At 43.5% G+C, this 20,551-nt stretch overlaps 1 protein-coding gene across 2 annotated transcripts in view; it reads right to left on the bottom strand.

Moving 5' to 3' along the window:
- WDFY2 (WD repeat and FYVE domain containing 2) overlaps positions 1-20,551 on the bottom strand; it is a 59,695-nt gene that overhangs the window by 34,656 nt on the left and 4,488 nt on the right. The window contains exon 1 of one of the 2 annotated variants that reach the window (XM_013179670.3): positions 8,915-8,985. The exons of the other annotated variant lie outside the window; for it this stretch is intronic. Coding sequence (XP_013035124.1) covers positions 8,915-8,970 — 56 coding nt within the window. The 5' untranslated portion in view covers positions 8,971-8,985. Of the gene's footprint in view, positions 1-8,914; positions 8,986-20,551 lie in introns of those variants that run through there. 2 annotated transcript variants of the gene reach the window in all.

The following is a 20,551-nucleotide window of genomic DNA, read 5'->3' as shown; positions in this document are numbered from 1 at the left end:
TCTCATTTTGAGCCAACATCTGCTGAGAAGACGGGGAATGAACTACTTAAGAGTTGTGAAAAGTAAGCTCAGAGGTTACTGACCTTGCAAAGCACTTTGCTAGTTCCTCTCCCCTCAGGAGGGAAGCAACAGAAGAGTCCTGGAATGAAGCTCTGCGCTGAAGTGCACTTGGAAGAAAACTGCAGAATTTAAGTACTGTACATCCACCACCTATCTTCAGAAAAAACACACTGCACAAAGCAGCGTGCCAAGCAAGCAGGCAGATGTATCAAAAGGTGGGATTTTTTCACACAAATTTCTGTTTGGAGGGATTCGAGCCATTTTCAAGAACAGCTGCAACTCGCACTCAGATGACACAATATTCTAACTCAAAGCTTGCTTTTCAAGATATTTCCCCATTTAATTCATGCTGCTGTAAACCAAATGCAAATGCATATTGCATAATAGGGAAAATTTCAGAGTTTTGGTAGGTTATATGCAACCATGGAATTACGTATCACAGAAATAATTAAGACTATCAGCGGTACTTAGACCTAAGAGAAAGAGACACCTCTTTATTTAACACAGTTCAGTTTACAAAGAAGATTGTTAGTTCTTTTTTTTTGTTGTTGTTATTTTGTGGAAAGTGTCTCCTTCATTTTCTAGTCAATCTCAGGAGAAGTGGAATTTTATTACTCAGAAAAAAATGATAGCAACATGACAGTTTTTCTACTCAGCTGTGAAAGAGTTTCCAGCCATTTTTCAGCTTTCTGGACAACGAGCAGCGCAGTTCAGTGATTTTTCCAGTTACTGGAGCATGTATGCCTGGAAGCTGTGTGTGCTCTGCTGTTCAGGCACTGGACCAGAATCAGATTCTGACCGGTTTCCACTGCAGAGAATATGGGCAAGCAAAGACTGACCAAAATGGACTCAAAGTCACAACCACAGAGAAGTAATGTTATGTTGAGGTTATCAGCGCAAAGTTCAGGATGCAGAGCTGCCTCAGGTCTTAAGCAGCTCCACAGAAGCACTGTAAATCACATACCACATGAAGCAGTGCAGTGACTACACCACATTCCTGCATAAATGCTGTAGGGAAACTAATTTTATCTGCAAATGCAGGTAAATGCAGGGATGAAGTTCTCAGTAAGCATCAGCCTACAGCTTGGGAAACCATTCAACCCAAAGTGTTATATCACGCTTGAATTATTTTCCAGCAAAGTTTCAGAATTAACTCCCTCATTAAGACCTGTGCATCAATCTTCCTTACAGGTCTTTGGGGGAAACAAAATGAATTTCATCACTCACTCACCCACAGATCTCCCCCCTCTGCATCCCACTGAACGATTTTCTTCCAGATCAGATGCAGTTTTGGTGCTTCTTGCTCTGATCGATTCCTGTTTGCATTTGGGAAGCATAAACACACAACCTTTTGAAGGTAATCACATTGGATAATTTAATTATTTCAACCCAATTACTTTCACCTCCTTCCCACATTCAAACGTCTAAGTAATGGAAGTTATTAGAAAGATCCTCATTAGATTAGAACAGAGGGCTGCTATGCAATAAGTGACTCAGTGGAACCACGCTAAAAATACCTGGAGGATCAGTGATTTGCAAGAAAGCAAGCTTCCAACTCTCCTCTACGTTCCCCATGAAGCAAGAGGTGAAGATTAAGAATCTACCAGGTGATCAGCCTGCTTCTACGCTGCCCTGCAGGAACACCTCTCCAGCAGGTTTTTTTTTTCCTTCAGAGCTTCTATGAGCTGTCAACTAAGTTAATGACCAATTTTAAGTTCGTCATCTATGCATGCTTCACTCTGAAAAAAACAAATTCATTACACAACAGATTTAAAAGAAGATGCTTTTAAATCTTTACAGAGAAAGTTGGATATACCTACTTCAATATATACACCATCAGCATTACGTTTCTAAGAAATAGTGTTTGTGTATGGGCTACAGGGAGAAGATTGATATTTGATCGCAAGGACTAAGTGAAGTCCCTAGCCGAAATTTATAACAAAAATGACTGACAGATGGGGCAGAAAGAATTGCCTCAGTTTTACTCTTCATTCCCATTCTGCTCTGAAATGATACCACCGCATCAGCGAGAAAACAGCACAGCACCTGAGAGGAGAGATGAGCGCCGAAGAACAAAGCTTGCAAGTAATAAAGGGATATGGAGGACGACGAGAGATCCTGGCTCAAACAGCCATACCCTTAGGCCTCAATTTATTTTTCATATAAATGTTTCCCTTGGTTAACTATACAGTGCAGCACATGGTGAATTATGTATTTACTGCGGGGGAAGGAACCCACAGTTCCACTTCCACAGGATGATGCTCTCTCAGCATTTTAATTTCTGGGTGTAAGTCATCTGCATCATCTGCTGCAAAAGAGTAAATTAAGTCGTGAACTACTTCACCACTTCTTGAAGGATATTTTATGTATTAAACAGAGTATGACCATTTATTGCAGATAGTTGAGAGTACTAGCGTAAGCGTACCAGAAATAGGGCTCTGGCCTCTAAAAGAGGAGAGCACAACAAAGTTGTAGGGGAAAACCTGTTTCCATGAGTTTCTTAGATTTCAAGAACAGCATCAATCATACCCTGGCGCAAACAAACTCCTTTTCAATCCAGGAGCTTTTAGTCCTAACACCCACATAGCTCCCATTAAAGTTGTTATCTCCCAATTTACACATGTATTTCTGTCACTTTATGAACTTTAATTAACCATTTTTTCTGGTTTTGTTCTCTGTGCAAAAAAGAACACCCCTATACCTATACTGTACAGGTAAGTTCCTTACTCAACAAACGTGACCAGCTAATTGTCCTATGTGGCTGTAGCTGCTGAAGGCTTACTGAAATGCCCTCTGTAAGAACAGCTGGGCTCTGTTTCTCACATAGTAATGAACAATCACGGCACTGTTTTTCCAGAGACAGCAAACACATCTTCTTGGAATGTGTTTGCCCTGCTCTGCACCACACCAAGATGCCTCTGGAAATGTTGTCCTTGGGGCATCAAGGACTTTCTGCAGTCCCCCCATTTCCAGTTTGTCCAGTTTGCCATTGAACTTGAACCATGATTCACAGGTGATAAAATGTTCCTTCAGCTTTTCTGCTCATTGCTGCTTCATTCTCAGGGCAGCCTGACTCAGAGATGTTTTCACTGTCCTTGCACAAACCCAGCTCCTACCTGCTTTGGTCTGCCAGAGGAGGCAAGAAGCTCCGATCAGCAGCACAGCTTTGGCTGGGGACTCAAGTGATCATCTGGGAACGAAAGAAGCAAGCCCAGCAGCTTCAGTGCCAGCAAAAAGGAACAGAGAAAGGCAGGCAAAGCAACACAAACCCAGCCCAGTCCTAAAGGGTTTGCTCTTCAGCTGCAAAGGAACTGCAGCCCTCAAGTGCCATGCCAGGTGTTCTCAGATTTCTTCTTTGCTTACAGACTGAAAAGTGCCTTGTGAGGTGCCAGCAAAGCCCAGGCCTCTGCGTGTGTAACTCAGAGGTGATCTGACATTGAGGGTTTAGCGGGCAGTCACAGCTTGTCACCTCAGCATTCCCACGAGGGCTGCGCGCAGGAATGGAAAACAACACACGTAAACAGAAACTTTTTAAACCTGTACTGCAAGACTGAACATCCCACCTTAAACTTTAGACGTTACTATTTAAAAAAAATAAATAAATTTCAAACATGCGATGCCTCTTCACATCCAGACACCTCTTTCATACAGCCCCACTGCAGCTTTCCCACCCTGCGGTATTCCATTTCATAGTGAGCTAATTTTATTTTATCACCTTTGAAGTTAGTTAACTGCTAAGTTCACGGAACATCCTCCTGCTCTTGGGTTACAAGATTGGAAGTTTGTTGTCCCCACTATCTCCATATGCTAGTTGCTACGTATAGTCCTATAATTTCTTATATGCTTTCTCGTTAATGTAATTGATCTTTCCAGTCTCTTGGGAAGGCTGTTCTTGTGTCCTGTTCTCCTCACCCGTCTTCCAATCCCTCTACCAGGCAATATCCAGTCTGAACTGGCATCTTCTGTATCAGACACAGCCATCCAGACACAGATGAACCTGCTGAATTGTAAGAGCTTTATCTTTCTTCTCTTTATCCATCTCCCCCCTCCCTTATGTACCCCAGCAGTGTTTGCTTATTTGACAGCGGCTGCGCATGTTTTTTTATTCAGACCTGCATAATTTAAAAACTTACAGCATATGGATGAAAGAAGAAGAAAGATATATTTATCAACGTTAGATTCTCTCTGCAATACGCTGTCATCCACTCGCTATGTTCTCCCACAGTTCTTCCCAACTCTCCAGTCCCAATCAGCTTATCTGCTAATTTGGGGCAGATGACTGGCCCAGACTGCATTAGGCTGGCAGGAAACAGAGGATTCACCAGCTACAGCCCCAAGGGGCAATCCCAGAACCACATGTTCCTTGCAAGAAAGGTGGAAAGAAAATAAGAAATGAGAGCAACAGGCAGAGGCAATCACATCCCAGGGAAAACCTTGACGGTATACATCATGTTTTCTCCTTGTAAAGATGAGCCCAGAAAGCAAAGTCTGTTGCATAAGCATAAGGAGGACACAAGACCGACTCCACCATCAGGTCTGGAAACATACACCATTTAAACATGTGAAATGGTGCAATGCATTACAGTGCAGCTTTGTAAAGATGTCTGGGGGAACTGTCTATTGATAGGAGGCCACTGCTTGGGCGGCTGTTACCCCTCTACCAAACCAATAACGCCTGCAGCAGCTCCAGTTCGTTTATCCGATTGCTACCTTACAGGTAACTACTGCTTTGCACTGAGACAGCTTCCTGTTCACGGCAAAACCATTAAACATTATTAAAGCCTCCCTGCACCTCGTTACTTTTTTTTTTACTACTTACTACACCTTGTAATCTGCACTGTGTTACTACTGTACTCTCCTGAATTATTTTTCTCTAGAGGGTTACAAGAAGAATCCTCTGCAGTTCCTGTCCAGATGCTGTCTCTGCTTGTATTCTCCACGTCTTGATTGCTGCCATTCATTGGGGAAGTACTGGTCTTATCTTGGAAGAAACAGATTTGAGGTCTCAAGATAAAATCAGCTCTGAAAAATCTTCCTCTTTGTTTTGCAGCCCTTCGCATTTAAATCTTATTCCAAGCTAATACAAAAGGTAACATCTTGAAGTTCAAAAGTAAAAAGTTCTTACAAGGGCATGCTACTGGGTGTGGGGATAACAATAAAGGTGTTAATATTTATATATTGCAAGGAATCAGGTATTTGAGGCAGAGCACTTCAAAGCAAGGACTTTCAGCTTCATTGCTGATTTAGCTCCTGAGCAACTACACATTTTCAGGGGAAATCTGATCCACTTTGCCCATCCTGAATAAAGACAAGGTTCCTCACCAGAAAGCTTACTTTCAGTAAGCTCCCTTCCCAACATGTCCAAATTCAGACAGATAAGGATTCTTGAACTCACATAAAAACGCTGAGAGCTAACAGATACACAGTTCACAACAAATGCAAACTACTTCAAAACACATAGCATGGAGTTGGCCTGTAACAGCAGCACAGCGCATCATCAGCTGTGCAATGCTGTAAGAGGCAGCATCGTAGCTTCATCCACAGCATGGTCAGCGTGGTGCCATGCCTGTTACTGCTATTAACAAACTAGGCAGTCCTCTCGAAAGAAAAGTAGAGATTGAAGACACTCAGCTATTTTACTAGCAACTGGAGGATGACTTGTATGATTTCCTTTTAGGAAAGGGCAACGTGGCGTAAAACAAGACAAATACACAACACAGATCTTTGGGTTAAGAAGTATTTTCACGGTGGCTGGAATTACATGAAGAGATGTTGCATGCAGATGAACACAGCTTGTTCCACACCACTTTACTCCGAGATGTTGCCTTCCACCAGAAGACTACTAGTTAGCACAGAAACGCAAAGAAAAGTGCCCAAAGTAATGACATGGGGTATTTGAGAGCCATCAAAACCACGGGATAGTAGCAGATCGAAGCGGACCTGATCCACCACTGACCTTGCCAGAGGACACCAGATTTTAAGTGGTAATGCAAGGTAGAAGCCAGCTAGAGACCACCCAGTAGGCGAGTCAATCCTGGTGTTAGTTAAAGCACAAAATCAGCTCACAGCATCTGCTGGGGGAAAAATCAGCTGAGAGGAGGTAAAGGCAATGAATATGGGAAGGGTACTTTACGATTCTGCTGCCTTGCAGGTTCAGCACTGCCTGAAAAACTAAGTCAGGTTTGTAATTCTGGCTCAGCTCTTCACAGATCAGACAGGATTGCTTCTTAAGTGGAGGGCACGGGGGAGAGGAACAGCTTTCCCTGCAGACAGCTAAGCTACCATGCAAAAATACTGAGAGGACACAGCCAGTTATCTCAAGCCAGGAGATGTGCTTCCCACAAGCTTAAACAACACCCTTTGGGTTTCAAAATCCATGCACGTTCTGCTGTATCGAGCAGTCCCTCCTCCCACTCTTCTGCTCTGGCATTTGAGTCATGCCGAAGACATCCAGGTGAAACAACCTGACGGTCCGGTCAGCCTCTTCCACATTTCATAACTAACACAAGTGAATTCTGTCTCATCGAGAGCACACAGAGCTTTGGAGGAATACATGTAACCCATGAGCAGTTATCAAAGACGTAAATCATTAACAGTCTTCAGCAGATTAAGCGGTTTACTTAATTCAGCGATGTCCCAACTACAGCATCTGGAGGGAGGGAATGCACGGGGTGGTGGAAGTATTTTAATAATTTACTCAGAGGCCATTGGGAGCTAAACATTTTTGTTTGTCCCGTGGGTAGGATCTGGCCCCTAAAACAGATCAGCTGGACAGTTTGCTCTAAATTACACCAACAAACAGCAACTGCAAGTTTACAAGGAAGACCCAAAACAGTTATGACCTTGAACATTGAAGTGAACAAATGGGTTGTTTTGGAAATACACACAGATTTTCGTCATCTGCACTGCACAGTATAATTAAATGCAAGCTAACAAAGGCTCTTAGAAATGCAGCAACCAGACGATTTCACAAACACATCTTTCCCTTCCTTGCACTGCACCTTTAAATACTTACTTCGCTCACGTAAGTCTGAAAGATCAAGGTTTGTCTTTGCTTTTCCCACTCACTTTTTAATTTAATTTTATTTTTATCTTGAGAATTTAAGTTTATTTTGATCAAGTGTTTAAAGGAAAATACTTCAGTGTAAAGAAACGAGAGCTCATGGTATGGCAGCTCCATGCTAATCAGAAGGCACTGACTGTTAGGGATTTACATCCTGACTTTCCCAAGTGCTTGACTACTAACTTGTATTTAAGACATATAGGCACCAAAGACAGTCCATTAGTCTCCTTCCCTTCCAAATCAATCACTTAAAAGCTTAGAGACATTTTTCTGGACTCCCATCAGTTCTCCCAGTCATCCCACGCTGCCTGCTCCTCTGGCACCCCTCATGCTCACGCACATTTCAGCCATGCTGTTCCTCTCCCCAGAGCTTTGGCTCCAGCACTCTGGTTATGCGAGGGCTGACAGTGATTTACACGTCCTGCTAGGCTTGGCCATTTAAAAACACTCACACTATTGGCAAGAACATAGATTTCAGATGTGTGTGTACATGGGGGAAAGGCGCAGACACTGCCTCTGCATCCCAGCCTTCCTGTGTTCAGCAGTGCCCATTAACCAGCAGCTATCAGATGACCAAGGTCACCCCTCTCCTTGTCAGCAGCGAGGTTTCAGCGTTTGTGCATCCCCAAACAACCGCAGCGGTAGCCCCCATACCTGCTCCAGCAGCTGCTGTCCCCTTCCTCACCAAGTCAAACGTGGCTTGGAAGCTACGAGGCAAAGGCAGATATTGCCATCCCCTTCATCTTACTGCAAAGGAAAATCTCTTCCCATCTAAAAGCAGTAGAAAAACACAGCTCAGCATCCCAGCCCACTGCCCATTGCCTGAGAGGCATCACGCGTTTGCTGTCTCTCAATTACTCAAAACAACTGAATGCATTTCAATAATAAACAGGTTGAATAAAGTCCATTGCTAAACTGGGAATTACTACGGGCTGCTGGTGGGAAAAGAGATGCTGGAACACAAAGATGCAACAGTACTTCAGGTTTTCAGAAGGCGACATCTGGCAGATAAAAACAGCTAAACATGCCAAATACCTTTCACATCACCAATGCACAAGGCTTTTTTGTGTTGTTTTCAAACCAGATTTCTGGTGCCAGTGTTTTTCCAATCCAAGCTGTCCCATCTCACTTTCGTATCAGATGACTGCTGAATATTGCTAATGCTGAATGCTGTTAAATACCAAGGATGTGCAACTGCTCCAAGACTTCATGCAGGAAGTCTTTTTTCAGCCTGCCTCTTCTGAATTTCAAATTGGTAGGACAGAGCCATGGAAAGAATGAATAAACAGGAAGGTGAGGAAAAGGAGAGAGCGAGGTGAGAGGAGACGTATTATTGATAGAACATGAATGGGAAGAAAAAGCAGTAGGGAACAGGTCATAAACTACAAATGACACACAGCCTGCAGTAAGGATGGCAGTGAGCGTTTGATTTAGCAAACCCTAGGCAAGGAAACTAAAACAGCACAGTATTCTGATAATAACAGACCTATCCAACTGAGGCAACAGGCTGCAGACAAAACACTTCAAGACACCCAAAACTCTCCCTGCACCCCAGTTACTGAGATTGCTGGGGCATCGAGAAGGTATTTTGTGTGAGGTCAACCCAACACCAGAAGGAAGGGAGGACTCAACTTGTGTTTATGAAGCAGTCCGGTGGTGACAGACGTGGTAATGAAAACCCTTCCAGCTGCACTCGACAACTGAATATTTCCCTGCATGTAATCTCCAAATATGTAACATGGAAAGTATTTCCTCCATTAGGGCTTCTCCACATGGTGCACTGGCACTTACCTCAGTACTTCATAAATAGGAGGTTCTGACACTGCTACCTGGGACAGGAAACACATTAGGCTGTATTAGCTTTTGGTTAACAGAATAATTTTTTTTTAGGGGAGGGAGAGAGGGGGAACGGGATTTAAGGCAAACAAAGGTTCACTATCCACCATTGTGAAATAAGCATGTAGAAAATTAAGCAATAGTTTAAAGTTTGAAAAAGGGAGCCTAATGAAGACTATTTACCCAAATTCAAATTCAAGGTTTGTTCCCCTCTGCCCCAACAGTGAATTTGTACTTGAAAGAAAACATTTTCACTGTGCATTTTTTCAGGGAGAGAAAAAGCTTCAGTTTAAATGGCTTCCTCTGCAGGGCTCACGGAAAGTTTCGAGTTTCAGCACTGGCTGTTAGGAAGTTCCTCCTCTTGTGCCCTCCCAGATTCAGTCAAGTTGCTATTGAGACTCAAGAATAAAAACTTTTGTTGTTCAAAAAAGCTTAGCTAACAATAAGTAACCACACACCATGGAATCAGACTTGGTCCTGTTTAGGAAACATTACAAAACATGAATATTAGTTTAAAAAATAAACAAAAAATCAAAGCATAGATATTTGAGATTCTTCTAAAACAATCCCGGGTGGGTAGAGAAAAAAACACCAGGATTCTGCTCCACAAGAGAACTTAAGCACAGTGATACCAAACATGAGCAGGTCTAACCAAGTGCACAGATCTGGTAGCACTATCCCAACAAAAGAGGGAGGCTCTCAAAAACGGGGCTCAATAAACAGGGCAGTTCAAGCCAACCAATGCAAAATGCCTAAAAGATGTGAAATCCCACAGTTTTCCCCAGACCCTGACACATCCTACAACTGTAGCTTGGACTGCATAAGCACAGGGATCCCAACCTGCCTCCTCTTGACAGTCGTGACACCTTTACTCCACAACAGCTCAGCTGTAAGAACACCGAGTGGGGAGGACCAGGAGGGCTGTAAGATCTCCTCATCGTGCAGGCACTGACACCACACCCCCCAGAATCAAGGCTCAAACAATCTGGGGGAGTAAAAATAAATGAAATGAGTAATTGATACTAAGTCACCTGGCAGGATGGCCATTAGCCCAGGAGACCCAGAGGTCACCTGTGCCAGCTAAGTTTTTATGACAACAACTAGCCGCTACACAAACTCATCAAGGTTGCTGCAGTTACCACCAACAGCAGGTAAAAGCATAACACCAAGACTGGATATGCTCCCATTAAACAAGAATTAAATTTATCTCTTGGGCAGGAGGGATAACCATATATTTGCCCTTTTTTCCTCCCTCTGCAAAGAAACTTTCTACTCTCAGTTTCAGCAATTGATTCCACCCCTCTTCACCCACGCTGCTTATTTTTTTTTCAGGTAATAGATAACCTCGCCAAACAGCAACACCAGTGTCACTCTGATCTGTGATTTCTACAAATCATATCACTTTAGTTGCATAGGAGGAAGGGGAGCCAAGTCAGACATCTTGTTCTGTTTATTTTCATGTTACTTATGCATAAATTATGAGTAGCTACCAGTTAAGTATATCTGACTCCAAACCTTCTCCTCTCTCCCTTAGTAGCTGGTTAAAGTTGTTTCCATAAGATGTGATGCAATGGGTCCTCAGCAGAACTTCTATTTGTATCTGGAGGGAGAAAGTGCAATTTTGTGGTACAGCAAAAGAGGTAGATTTTGGAGACAAATGCTATAAAAACTACTGTAAAACCATTATCACCTGGGTGTTCAGGGTACACATATTTCTAAGGAAGTCTTTTTGTTTTCTTGATCCTCTGATCTTGGACATTAAAAAGGCAATCAGTCTTGTAGCTGGCTGAGCTAAAATAATCTCACACAATCTCCTTGGTACTAGAGGACCCAGACCAGAGGATAGTTTCAGATAAGCCGTCCTGTGAACAGTTAAAATGATACTAAAAAATGAACAAGAAACTTTCCATAGAAGAGGAATCAACACGAAAGGCTCCTAGAGCAGAACACCCCACCGTGGCAGTGGCAGGTAAGGACCCCTACCACCACTGCCTCGTGCAGCAGCTGTGGCTGCACTCCCCCAGTCAGGCAGGTACCGGCTGTGCTTCAGCAGCCCTCACCTGATCCTGCTCACGAGGTCGGCAGCAAAACTCTCAAATGACATCAGAGGGGGGTGAAACCAACCGTGGTACTTCTCGTGTTTGTTTACATATGGGAGCAAAGCAAACTGGTTGTTCTTCCTAGCAGGAGACACATCAGGGTTATTGGGATGGGAGGCGGATAAAGCACGCTTCAGTTCAGGATAGCGTCTTCCCCAACCCCCAGACTCTTTTCTAATAGTACAAAATTCAAACAAGCAAAATAGAGTGGTGTGGGGGTAGGAAAGCAGCCTGTACAAAAATAAGCTATGGAAGACTACAGAAAAGAGAATTTATCCTCACAATTTTATCAGTGGCAGGCAAACTGGACAAGGCAGAAAAACCTACAGAACATGTCTCTCTACCTGGACAGTGCTTTCTATTGCAAACACACTCTCAAATACTTCATTTAAATGTACTCAAAATTTCCTGTGCTTTTCTCAGGTAGAGAAGCTCACAAGCCATGGAAGTTGCACACTTCCTTTTCGTGGTTCCTGTGTGGCATTACCAGCTTGTACTAGGAAATGAAAGTTTTTTTTTTATCTTCTGTCCATCTTGAAGTTTTAGGACAGCCTATGTACGAGAGTTCTCTACAGTCACTTGGCAGCAAAACCAAAGATCTTACTGAAGCCTTGAGTTACAGTAAGAGATGCTTGAGGTGAAAACAATGCTTGGAGTAAGGCCTGTGGATACTCCATGCCCAACATATTTCAAAAATTTTAGGGACTGGAAGGAGCAGAAGTATCAATTTAAGGGCCAGAGGTCTTTTCAAAGACAAAAAGTTCAGGTAAAGCCTCCCCGTATAGGGTTTCCTGACATCCTAGATCTTCTCCAAGCTTTGCTCTACAGCTGGATCACCCTGATGAAGAATTCTCCCTTCAGCACCCAACCCCAAACTGTACGTTTGTTTCAAAGGAGTGGATGAGTAGTGGCTTTTATTTCAAAAATTTGTCTGTACTACAGCTTGGCACTGTTCTGTTAGCTGCCCTGAAAACACACAACCAAAACTTCCATCTTCTGAAACGCTGGAGGGGCTGTTACCCTAGCTGTAAACGAGGCTTGGGCTCTTCTACTGGCAGCCCTCAGAGCAGCCCCACTGCCGTGAAGACGCCACCAGAGGATGATGTAAGCAGGGCATGAGCTGGTACGTAAAGATGAGTTCACATCTCTTCTCCCTTATCTACAGGACACGATGAAGAAATGCTCTGCTCAGACCAGTCAACCGTACTTCTCTGGGTATCACATCAGAGGAAAGGGCTCACGGAGAGATGTTCCCTTTGCTGGCTGATGTCACAGGCAGGAATTTGGCAGCGCCTGCACTTCTGCTCAGCGCTGCAGCCTCCAAAGGTCTGCCCTCCCCCAGACATCTGGTTAAAGTTAGTCTTAAGAATCTCAAGCTACTTTTGGTCTCAGATTCAGGCATTTCAAACTTATTGTTACAGATCTCAAAACAGCAGAAATGCTTACAGATTGACCATTTTTAAGGCCCAGGCCTTGTTTAAACCAGCAATTTTGTTTTATTTTTTAACCACAGAAGCAATATCTCATAGGCAAATTGACACCTCAACAACGGGGGCAGCCACATGAGGTGGGTGCCCTGGATGCGTGAAATATATCTAGATTAATTAATGATAAAGGCCTGGGACAAGACTCTGGCAGCAAGGCCATCAGACACAGAAAATAGTGGCTGCATCCAAGCTGTGGACTGGAAATGGTCCCTGGCCCAACCTAATTTCCATGGTTGGATGGTTTGCGACCAAGTGAATTGGCTCACAGCACGAACATTGCCTGGTACCAACAGTTATGCAGGACGGACAGCCAGATTCCCCTGCCTGAAAACACACTGGCGCTGTTAAACTTATTAGCAATATAGCCATTAGAGCTACTCGCTCTGGGTTCAGCTGCCTGTTTCTCCCAGCTAGTTCACGTAGTTACTGGAAAGATGGAGCAATATTGATCTTGTTGAACTCTCTCCTATGCGTATCACTATTTGCAATTTTGTGCTCATGTACAAGAATTAGAAAGTTGGAACAACCTGGGGTTTACTGTCTCTACCCACAACAGCCCTCCTTTTCTGGTTACATTGTACCACAGTAATACACCAAGCTGGTCCCTATTTTCCCATTTTTCCTCCTTCATTTTTATTAGCCTGAGGTCACTGTAAAGGTATAAGCCAGCAACTGAATAAGCAGCAATTTCTGGATTAAAAAGAGTCATGACTCGCAGCCATAAAGGGAAAAATCAGACAAGAACAACAACAAAAGAAGGGCAGACCATTGCCAGGATAATGCTTCAGAGTATCAACAGCTGGCTTGCAAATCAGGAGCCTGCAGCAGACAGAAGAATACCATTGAATCTGAGGTGTCAATTCATGCACACACACCACTTTTTGAAACCACACTTTGCACTTTTTAATCTGCATGCAAAACTCTTAAGCACAAAAAAACCCATGTCATTTGTTTTCCCACATCCATTTTTTTTTAATTGGTCAAAATGGTCATTTACCTACTTCTTCCATAACACCCACTATAGAAAAACACTTGCCTACATATTAATGGGCACATTTCTGTAATTAAGTGATGAATAACAATTATACTTGTTTCTAAGTGAATCTGACTCTATAAGCCATGTAAAAGTGTCTGTTCACATAAAAAAGTGCACGTGAACACAAGCTCAGCTTCAGAGCAAACCAAAGGCAAGACGATGGGAGACACTGACCTAGGTACCCCAGGCCATTTGTTAGCTTTACCCAAACTTCCTGCTGGTCATCTCAAAGTTTGCAGGACTTGGGCCATTCATTCAGACTTGTTTACACCCTGTAAAAAGCAGACAGCTATGTTCATCCCTGATTATTCAGAAACAGGTTTCAAGTCATCAGAGCTTTAGAAGGACAAATACAAGCTGTGACCAAAAGGATGCTGTGGGTGAAACTAGTTGGGGATGGAGACTTCTTAGATTTTCTGTTAATAAAAACTTATTAGGGAAATCCTCACCATGCTCACCTTTTTATCTACCAAAGAACCTATTGGGAAAGAAAGAGAGGAGGTGTCAAAGCATCCTAAATAATAGAGGACCTTTCAGAATTCAGATAAACTTGATGCATTTCCAAGCATTACAGCATGTATTTTTTTAAACAATCAGCACATTCATTACTCCTTCCCTACTGCTTTCTCTGGTATCTAATATGGGTTAGCCACAGCATTTGAGAAAAAAATTAATGACTGGAAACTGAAGTACCAGGTCAACCAGTACTCACAGAATTTCTGGTTAAAACAAAACCCCCTATTTTTACTTTTAACCCTCTCCTTCAAAATGAAGATTTTGGAACAGAAGTAGTGCTACAAGCTACTGTGGGATTTCCTACCTTCCTGCTGGTCTTGTGCTCCCTCATCATAAAAGCAACTACAGGGAGGAAAGAGCACAGAAAGGGGAAGATAAGGTGCCAAACATCAGTGTCAGAGCCCCACTGATCCCTCCCAAAGCAACATGCCCATCTGTGCAGCCTGGAGAAACCATGCCTGCAATGGCTCATTGCACTCAACAGGGCTCCTCATCTGCCCATGCTTTATAGCTTCAGCTGCTGCAGGACTCCAAGCACCACAGGTTCTCCACGTTTTTCAGTGCTTTTGCTTTTTGGCTACAAATAAATGTAACGACAACATGAATATGAACCTGAAGGATGTAGTTCAGTAAGATTTTTTATGAGACCAAGTCGATGCCCCTGCTGAAGTCTGGCAGAACCATTTGCTAACTGGTATTTTGGAAGCATGATAACAGATTCAACTATTCCCGTTCATTTACTGGCAGTTGCAGAAGTCAGCAAGAAGAGATTTGTTTATGAAGTCTGATTCATTTCCTGAAGGGAAGAGCCTGCGCTCTTCTTAGGAAATGGATTAGTGTCTATATGTTGTGTAACCAGCCCCTTCTACATAACATACTGTGCCAATTACAGTGGTCTACCACGCATCAGAGCTGATATGCTGAAGCTAACTGCTTCCCCTGCTCCCTCCTGCCTGAAGAAATCCAGCATATGTCTATTCTTAGCTGGTAATGGCAGCTAATACAATTTCAAAACCCCTATTACTCCCGAGTTCGGATGCAATGCAACCTAGAAAAACGATGTACCATTAGACAGACTTTTGCCCTTCAGACAGCGCTAAAAGCCTTAACTGTTAAGGCAGCACACAGCACAGGTGGGGCAAGGCTCTGGTGGACCTAACACACACTTTTGGAGCTTTATAATTCAGACAGTCTGACTGAATGGAACATAAAATAGGGCTCTGTGGCAGAGAATAAAACGCATCATTTCCCAGAAGCAAAAAGTATCAACTTTTTAATTCTAGTCATTAAATAACTTTAGCCCAAGCTTAGGATACAATAAAGCCAAAGGTGTCCATTCTGACTTGACAGATACATTATTTTTTCACCCCTCTCCCTCAGAAGGATTAATATAGAGCCAGTTTATTTCTCTTCCCCCTGGCTTTTAGCACAAGCAGAAACTGATTAAAACCAAACAAACTAACAAACCAACCAACCAAACAAACAACAACTGTCATAACGGCTTATTAAAAGCAGTCATTTGGCTCTGAAAGCCAAACGCAGGGCTCTTCAGCAAAGGCCCTTCCACCTCCCCCTCAGCTGCCGGCCTGCAAAAGTAGGCCTCGGGGGGGCCGCTGGCTGCTGAGGAGATCCTGAAGTGACAGGACCTGAGGGACAAAAGTGGCCCCAGCAACTACATGTCCAAGCACAAGATTTCCTACTGGTCACCTGGCAATTGTGGAAGTGCGGTCAGCCTTTGGCAGGAGGTTATTGGTGCTAGAGCTGCTGAAATAGCTGGGGAAAGAACAACATGATCCGTAATGCCAACCGAGACACCATGAGGAGAAACCCCACCACCACCAAAATGTTGTGGGTGATTTTTACTATGTTGTGTGTGGAAAACTATCCTGTGCATGTGCTGCTGTAGAACAAGAGGCTTTCACAATGTCAATTTGAACCACTCTTTGGATGCCACTGTAGCCTACACCTGCTCTAGCAACATGAAGGGGGAACCAGACTGACCCTGTGTCAAACACAGAAGCAGGGATGGAGTAAAAAAATGAGAAGACACTGCTTAATAACACTAAGGACCAAGAAGAAATATTTAAAGTTAATTCAGCATATAAATAAAATGGGTGCAAACTAGTTACAAATGAAATGTAAGCCATCATTTCCAGTTTCACAGCACTGAAATTCCTCAGGTTTCCAACACACATAAAGGGGGCAACACACTTAATAAGGAGCCATCTATTAGAGGAGATTACTTTACATGGTTTTCTGAGATAAGAGGCAACTCGATGATATAAGCAGGCAATCCCTTCTAGATCCTTGAATAATAAACAGGCCTAGAAAGAACACATATAGGCAAATACCTTACAGATTATTGAGTCTGACAATATATTCAGCCAGAATCTGTAAAGAAAGAAACCTCAATGCGTACATTCTCAGAGATGCATGTAAATCAGAGGACATCTGGAAGATAAGCTTTGCTGTGCTGCTTCAGAAAGGCTGAGCAGCAACCCAAACGAAAGCATCATAGCAGATGAATTTTCAGTGCTCTCCTGCTTCATCTTATAGTGTATCACAATAAACATACCAATTTCTTCTCTTAATCACTGCCCAAATCTTTTTTTTTTTTTTTTTGGTAAACAAAAAACCCTACAAACCATGGATAAGCTAAGTAGTGTCGAAGTAGGAGCCCATTGGTACCTATATCTCCAAATCTTGAAATCGTTGCACGCAGAGGATATGCCCCGCTGTTGGTGTTCTGAAGCCATACCAGAGCCTTCTCTAATCACTCATCTGCTGGCATACATTAGTTAGGCTAAACGTAATTATGTGTTTGCTCTACCTTATTACCTTTAAAGCTAAGTAAAAGCTTTAGCACCAACTCATGATGAGACCTCACTAGACCTTCAAAAGCAGAAAAGCTGTTTACTTTAAGACCCTAAAGTACTCCACAAGGCAGATGCACTGCCTGCTTAAAAATACAATTAAGCCTTTATTTGCTATTTCAAGTGAATTTGAAGCTGAAGGTAAATTCATCAAATTTGTACTCACTGCTGGAGGTGCAAAATCTCATTATCTATCACATTTTAAACACAGGGATGGATCTTCCTTCTGTGCCCCTTTGAGACAGCGCAACGCATTTGCTCTATCATCTGAATCCAGAGAATCCAACCTGGTGGCAAAATAGGCCAATTCACATTAGGACAGCCTTTTCTCAGATTTCTCTCTGCAGGACTCGGCATGAAGGAAACTGCTGCTACAGGCTGGTAAAGGTCAAAAGCATTGCCTTGTGGGGTTGATCGACCACTACTGTTATTTCAAAAACCTGCTAGGATCATTGACCTTTCACCTCACAGTTAGACGTAACGATGCAGAATTTGAAGAATAAAAGACTACCGAGAAGTTTGATCTAAAGTTAACTTGGCAGCAGAACAGCCATGCTTTTCTACCCAGGACTGTGCTTTGGCATCGCCTTAGATTCAGTGCTCAAAACCTTAAGAGTTCCCTGAAAAACTTGATTTAGATGGAGAATACACATGGTATGATGAGCAAAGCCCATATGTTCAAAGTCTGGCCAAGGTTAGTTACACAACACTATTTCCTGCAGCCTGACTAAGAGAAAAATTAAAACAACACTTTTTTTTTTTAAACCCAGCCCCCACAACTGTTCTCCCTTTAATGAGGATAAAGGCTGTATTTTGACTATACAAAATTTCAGCACAGCCTAATGTTCAAAGCTTATTATCTACTTTCTGATACACAGATATTCATTTTGACCATTATTTATCTGCAGTTTCAAGTCATTAGGCACACAGGCTATGACACACAAGAGTCCTAGGAGATGCATATGGTTTTGTGATTATGCAAAGCTCCCTCCCTGGAGGGCTGCCTGGCAAACTCACCCTTGCCTGCTTCTCCTCTCACATAATTGTTCTTCCCATTCTCCAGGCTTCCTCCAGCCACTCACCCAACCTTGGATAACATTTACTGCATTTGATACCTCACCTCATGAAAATATAAAGAAGGCCATTGTATTTTCTCTTTGCTAAAGTGACCGACGTGGGATGAAGCTCAGCTGAGCAGGCTGCCTGCCACCACACAAGGCTATGCCCACCACCATCCCAGCCTGCTGCATCCTACAGCACCGGGGCTGCATCCATCACTCCCCCGAACCACATGCAGAAGGGAAACAGCTGTTTTTATCCTCACTCCTGTTTTGCAAGAGCTTACGGTAGGGATTACTGTGTGATCATGTAGATAGCTGCAGAGTTTTACATTATGCCACCCGTATTTGGCAGGTGTGTGATGGAAGAACCATGGGCAAGGCAATTAAACACAGCTTCTGGAGAGTTTTTATGTGAATGGCCGTTCAACGTCCGAGAGGCTACGGTGCACAGAATGCAGTGATGTACAGAGGATATTTGTGCAAAAGCCAGCTTCTCTCCTTGGGGCACTGTCCATTGCGTACGAAGCTTTCAAAGCTTCCTAGCACAGGAGCAGCGCATTACGCTGTCCCGTATTCTCCTCCCCATTTGCTCTCTGAGACGCCAAGCATATTCTGACTTAAGACCGTTACGAATGGCATTCTGCAAAACAGGGGACAGCAGGTTTTTGGAAGCCCTCCTGCACTACTTTTCAGCAGTTTCCCTGCATACATTATCATGTACATGGCAGCTGCTGTGCACAGATCACAGGCAATACACAGCTTGTAGAAACCAGTGCAGCTGGAGAGAGGGAAAGAAAAGAGGAGTCTGCCTCAACAACCCAAATCCTTCAGGGCAGGTCAGACAGGCTTTTGACATATTTTTATGGCGCCACAGCTTCTGCCACTGCTATTTGAGAGCTTCTATCCGCTAACTGACCTTCAGTGAAAAGCCAACCTTACCGAACTAGCCTGGTAGCTTCAAAAACATTGCAATTCATAATGTTATGATATTGCAGTTATTTAACACTGCGGCATTACTGTCTCCTCTAGACATCTTCAGCTTTAGGAGAAAAACCAACAGGTTTCCTGCAACAGTCTCTTTTGGAGTTACATGCCAGCCCCGTGCTGCATAGCCACTCCGTAACGCCCATTTGTTTTTCTGCCAAGGGCTCAGGGCGCACAGAGGTGGCATTGTGTTGTCCCCTCTCTGCAAGGGGCATTGTTCGGCTGCAGAGCTGGAATAAGTGCAGGGGAAGGTCACCGAGCCACAGAGCGAAGCCTGACGGATGCGAGACACGGTGATGAGAGATCTGTGTAAAGAGATGCCAGTGAAATTAAGCTGGGGTCAGGGAAGACAAAAAGAAAAACAAAACCCAGTTAACGTGGGAGATGGATGTGCCATCCCAGAACTTGCTGCAACCCAAGAGCACTGTGCAGCAAGTGGCAGAAAACTAGGCTGCTGTCAGGCAAATGGAAGGTGTATTAGGCAGCTCTCTATCTCAAACAGAGCTTTTCAGATATGAAACACACATCTACACTTTTTGTATAAAGGATAATCTTTAAATCAGAAAGGGGATTAAAAACCACCGCATCTCCGACTCTAAATGCTCAAGCGCCTAATCTCCCACTGTATTTTGATGCCCAACCGCTGCGCTGAAGCTGGGTTTGTACGAGTTGTGGTCCAAGCCATGCTTTCACATCACATTTTTGCAGCTGCCACCTTGCAGTTAAGGCATGAACTTAATACAGCTGCAGGAGCTGCATCTATTTGTGCACTGACCTACATGAGCTTGCAGTAGCAGGAGAGCTCATGTCAGAAAAACAAGACGGAATCCTTGTGCTTTAAATCTTTAAATGATACCCAGTGGAGAGTATCATAAGGCAAGGTATACGCAAGCTTTGCCAACCTCCAACAAGTTATCTGCCGGTGGCACAAAGTGCGTTGCAAGGTCACCCAGTACCCTACATGTTCCTAAGCAGAGTTCATCATCCCCAGCAAGTGCTCAGCGAAACGTTTTATGTTCTAGTCCCAGGGTTTTGGCATCTCCACAGGATACATGTTAGTCAAATCAGGAACAGACGCTCTTCAACATCTGGAACCAGTTTGGATTCCATGAGCTTTTGGGCCTCCTGTCTTCTCTTAAGCGCCTTGCCAACATCCACTCGAGCAGCCAGCACTAACCTCCACCCTGAGCTTTAGTCCAAACGCAGCCGTCCAGTTGCAACGCATCCAATTAGCTGAAACAAAAAGTCTGAGCAAACAAGTTTGCATCTGCAACAACAGGCCTCAAACTTTGACACCGTTTTTGTAGAGTTCCTCCATTTCCTCTCAACAATTTTATTTGCGACTGACGATTTTAATCAAAATTTAAAGAACCTCCAGCAGGGACAAGTCTTTTTACACCTGTGAAGAACATCTAAACCTGCGTACTGCTGTTCACACTGCAATAAACTGTGTGTGAAACCTACAGGCTTGGACTGACAGACACACAAACAGCCCCCATCAGAATCCCTTCTCGCACCACCTGTACTTCTGCTGCG

Source organism: Anser cygnoides, chromosome 1, assembly GCF_040182565.1.
Source record: "Anser cygnoides isolate HZ-2024a breed goose chromosome 1, Taihu_goose_T2T_genome, whole genome shotgun sequence".
NCBI classification, from domain to species: Eukaryota; Metazoa; Chordata; class Aves; order Anseriformes; family Anatidae; genus Anser; species Anser cygnoides.
This window is presented reverse-complemented; position numbering and strand designations above follow the sequence as displayed.